Genomic DNA, 4,451 nt, shown 5'->3' on the forward strand with positions numbered 1-4,451 from the left:
AATCAAACCATAATCGGCGTCAACAATTAAATTCGGCTATTTTTTTTAATTCGTATTATTCATCTCGGATCTAGAGTTAATTATCTTTAACTAGGATTAACCCCTTCATCTTCTTTGATTGATTTGTTCAAAAAGGTTGTAATATCTTTTGAGTCAAACAAAAAATATGATTTTTGTTTTCAATTACTTCCCCGTATACATAATTAGTATTCTATAAATTTAAACTATAAAGTACTTGTAGTTTTTCCACGATCATCTAAAAGTACATGTAATTAGTGTTAAAAACATTAAAAGCTATACTCATTTAATTTGAAGTTCGAATTGGTTATACTCTCAAGTTATGTTACATGCATAAATTATCCACCTAAGGAAAATAAAAAATATATAGATAAGCTAAAAAGACAAAATAGTAAAAGCAAACGGGCGGACGCATGAAATATAAGGAAAAAAAAGTGATAGCTGAACAATTGAGTAGCGAAAACACAGGTGTAACCATAGGTTAAAGGGAGAAAACGAATGCAACCAAAAATGATGAGTACATAAGCAAAGAAGAGTCAGTTTGTAAGTATTATTTATGATATTATGGAAATTCATATGATCTTTTATTCAGAATCATTACTCATTTTAATGAACTCTGAAAAATCCATGAAACTCTTCAACAAAAGAAAAATAGAACCTTCCATCTTCTAGCCCAAAACTTATTCCCCTTCCAATTAAACTTCTCTTCTTTTTTTTTTTCGGAAGAGAAACAAAGCAACAAAAATTAGCTAGAAATCAAGCGAGGAAGTGAAATCTCAACAAAATTTCCCTCAATAATATGTAAAGATGTCTTATTCTAATCTCAACAACATCTTCCGCAATTAGCTAGAAATCAAACGAGGGAATGAAAGGCACAAGCGCATACCATTCCAATTAAGCTTTTGTATGGTCATATTATTCTTCATACCAGCTTTTGACCATCCCATTCTGGTAAGTAAATATCAAATTTAATCTGTTATTGTTATGTTTTCTCATTTAATTTATCTAATTTCTCTTTGCATCATTAATTTGATTAAATTGTCTTTCATGTGCATGCATGCATGTAGTTTCTGTTATTAGGGGCAGATGAGAGCTTAATATAGGGGCAAAAAAAAGATATATATATATATATTTCACACCCATTGTCATGAATATGCTTGTTGTCTTAAAATCTTGGATTTACCTCAGTACTAGATCTGTTATTATGCGTATAACTTTTCTGCTTGTTTTGAAGCTATATTGTTCGAATTTTTCGAAAATGTCATCGTATGTTTGTCAGATCCTGTAAAAGTAGTGTATTTTTGGAGGATTCGACAGCATGGAGAGTCCGCGCAACAAAAGTTTTGTGTGAATTGATCTGGTAGTGTATTTTTGGAGGATTCGACAGCATGGAGAGTCCGCGCAACAAAAGTTTTGTGTGAATTGATCTGGTTGGATCATTTGTTAATTTCATTACCATTTCTCTTCAGTATCACTGCATGAATATTGGATCGAATCACAAAGAAGATATGCAATGATCTGTTTTTAATTTTTTGTTCTTGATTTAGGGTGTCTATGAAATCTGATAATTTACCCAAATTATGAAATTCTTAGACTTCAATTCTGATCTGAGGCCATGACTCTTGATAAAAAGGTGTGGAGGTCGAGCATTGGGGTTGTAGGTTAGAGGGTAGTCGAGTGTTTTTCCTCTTTGTGCCGGCTAGTCTGATAGTGTTTTATCTTGGATTGCTAGTGGTTTATGTTGTGCTTCACATTTTTTGCATAGTACATATCTGTGTTATTGCCCTTCCATTTATTTGCTGTCTCTCGCTATGCTGATATTATTTTTCCGGTTTTTGTTATTATTACAGATTTTTAATTTTATCTCCGAGCCGAGAGTCTCCTGGAACAACCTCTCTATCCCCTCCAGGGTAGGGGTAAGGTCTGCGTACACTCTATTCTCCCCAGACTCCACTAATGAGATTCGACTGGGTTGTTATTGTTGTTGTTGTTGTTGTTAGACTTAAATTTGGATTAATCAAATCTGTACTCATAAAAGTAGCATTTAACCAAAATGCCAAAAATGTTCATTGTACATGTGAGAATTTGATATACCTGAAAAAGAAAACCATCTAATTTACTAATCTTGGCTTATATTGCTTGCTTCTATCTTTTGAGCCGAAAGAGTAATAATAGGGTGTCTTAAATAACAACTAAATCAAGAAGAAAGAAACGCAATTACCTTCATGTCACCGCCATTATTTGTTTATTTCTTATGATATTACGCTAATATTATAATATGTTCATGTCTTCGCATGTATGTATCCAAAATGTTAAAGTATTTGCTAAGTAGTAGTAGTATTTTATTTGCTAAAATGATTATATTAGCTGCTGATCATGTGATTGGAAAATGCTTCTTCTTCTAGTAAGGTCATACGCGTTGTGGATTTCACATGGATTCAATCACTAAAATAATACAGCTAAGTATACCATAATTTAATGTGTCTTAGCACAATGGATCTGTCTCTATTCTTCCCTTGTTAAGTAGGATATCAAAAAACCATTAACATATCAGGTTATTGCTATTTAAGCTATCTAATTTCCTTATTAGAGCTTTTCTCATTATTTTCAAGAAAGTGAGGAGGAAACTTATATACCAATTGTATACAGTGAATATGCAGAGAGGAACAAGATCTGATTAGTCAAATTCTCCGATAGAGAATCGAAGGTTTTGTCAATCCAAATTTGGTAATATTCTTCTCATTATCATCATCAATCTTGTTGTGATAATTAAGCAAAGGAAAAATGGATGATCAGGGAGCTGGAAACAAAGTGACAGGTATTAGACAGATTGTGAGACTCAAAGAGTTATTGCATAAATGGCAAAATGTGACACTTAGTCCCAAAGCAAACAACAACCAAAACCATTGCACTCATGGCCATTTTCAATCATCTAACAATAGTAATGGAAATATTTATGGAGGCATATCACCAGCTATAATGAAGAGGTTAAAGAGTTCAAATGTATGCTGCGATTCAGACGACGAGAGTTGCCAGAGTCCAGAGCCACCACATGGTGTTCCTAAAGGTTATTTAGCTGTTTATGTTGGGCCTGAACTTAGAAGATTTATAATTCCTACAAGTTATCTTAGTGATCCTTTGTTCAAAGTGTTGTTGGAAAAAGTTGAAGAAGAGTTTGGATTTGATCATACTGGTGGACTTACTATTCCTTGTGAGATTGAGACTTTTAAGTACTTACTTCAGTGTATGGAAAATCATCAAAGAGATCATGGTTCTGATCATCAACATGATTCTGGTTAGTCTTGTTCCTACTCCTTCTGATTTTCTTTTTACATGAATTGGATCATTAGTTGATTATTGTGACAGAGGCATATCGATCCAGGATTTAAACTTGATAGGTTCTTAGTGCCGGATTCATTGTACTTTGGAAATTTTAGTGTTTTTTCGCATATATATATATATATATATATATCTATGTTCTGTATATGTTATGTGTTGAGAGTTATGTTGCTCGAACTCTTCAAAAAGGCCGCTGGGCGCACGTCGGATCCTCCAAAGTAGTGTATTTTTGGAGGATGTGATGCGGATGCATTGAAAGTACTGAGTTCAATTGAACCTATAGAACATTGGCTCCATTCGCCTTTGGATACAATATAGAACAAGAACTTGCTGTATATCATTTTGAAATTTTTCTTGACTAGTCTCTTGTGTGATTAATTTCATCTTATTTAATAAAGAAACCATTTGATTGTTTTGGATGCAGCTGGCTCTTCATTGCAAATTGAGGGGTGATTTAGCGATGGTTGAAACTTTAGGGATGATTTTTTCTTTCTTTTTCCTTGTTCTGGTGTTAAGCTAAGAATGTCTCCTTGTAATGCATATTTGACATAATTCTTTTTTATTTTTACCTTCTATCTTTATATTCAAAGTTGATGAAAAAAGGAAAAAAAAAAAAAAGGTACTCTAGTTAGTTAGAATTTTAACAGGTTAATTGGCAAGAGACAGTAAAAACCTTTGACCATTTGTTGGTAATAATAGCCTACAATATCTTAGTGGTTATTGACTGAACTGGCCAATTGTTGCATTTTTAGGCAAAATAGCCAAGTGTATTTTATTTCTCCTGTCCATGCAATTGATATAAGTTGAAGGTTTGATTTTGTCTCTATTTATTTACCTTCTCCATTTGCCGCGAAGCTATATTTTAACAGGTTATAATAAGTTTATACATAATATATATCGACCTATTGTTATACGTCATCTTTAACTTCTGGTGCAAAAAAATTACATGTTGTTAGTACACAAAATTTAAACTCTATCAAATTGTTGTTACTCATGAAGGGGAGCATTGGAGTAATGGTTCAGTTGTCTCCATATGACCAATAAATTACGGGTTCGGGCCATGAAATCGGCCATTAACGCTTGCATTAAGGTAG

At 33.0% G+C, this 4,451-nt stretch overlaps 1 protein-coding gene across 5 annotated transcripts; it reads left to right on the top strand.

Annotated features, from left to right (window-relative positions):
- Window positions 1-455: 455 nt before the first annotated feature.
- Window positions 456-4,169, top strand: LOC104215845 (uncharacterized). Of its 5 annotated transcripts, none has more exons than XM_070150785.1 (5): window positions 456-561; window positions 745-969; window positions 1,869-1,939; window positions 2,668-3,313; window positions 3,782-4,169. In XM_070150785.1, the coding sequence occupies exons 4-5, from the start codon at window positions 2,803-2,805 to the stop codon at window positions 3,808-3,810; spliced, it is 540 nt and encodes a 179-aa protein (XP_070006886.1). In that variant the 5' UTR covers window positions 456-561; window positions 745-969; window positions 1,869-1,939; window positions 2,668-2,802; the 3' UTR covers window positions 3,811-4,169. The 5 variants fall into 5 exon arrangements, with proteins under 5 accessions (XP_070006886.1, XP_070006887.1, XP_009764068.1 ...); XM_070150786.1 differs by having other exon boundaries at window positions 457-561; window positions 865-969; XM_009765766.2 differs by having other exon boundaries at window positions 457-969.
- Window positions 4,170-4,451: the final 282 nt, after the last annotated feature.

This window comes from Nicotiana sylvestris, chromosome 7 (assembly GCF_000393655.2).
Source record: "Nicotiana sylvestris chromosome 7, ASM39365v2, whole genome shotgun sequence".
Classification (NCBI taxonomy): Eukaryota; Viridiplantae; Streptophyta; class Magnoliopsida; order Solanales; family Solanaceae; genus Nicotiana; species Nicotiana sylvestris.

Bases quoted from the DNA above. Each gene is read 5' to 3' on its own strand.
- LOC104215845 (XM_070150785.1), top strand. From the start codon at position 2,803: ATGGATGATCAGGGAGCTGGAAACAAAGTGACAGGTATTAGACAGATT. The intron at 3,314-3,781 runs GTTAGTCTTGTT...TTTTGGATGCAG, and splicing joins TGATCATCAACATGATTCTG to CTGGCTCTTCATTGCAAATT.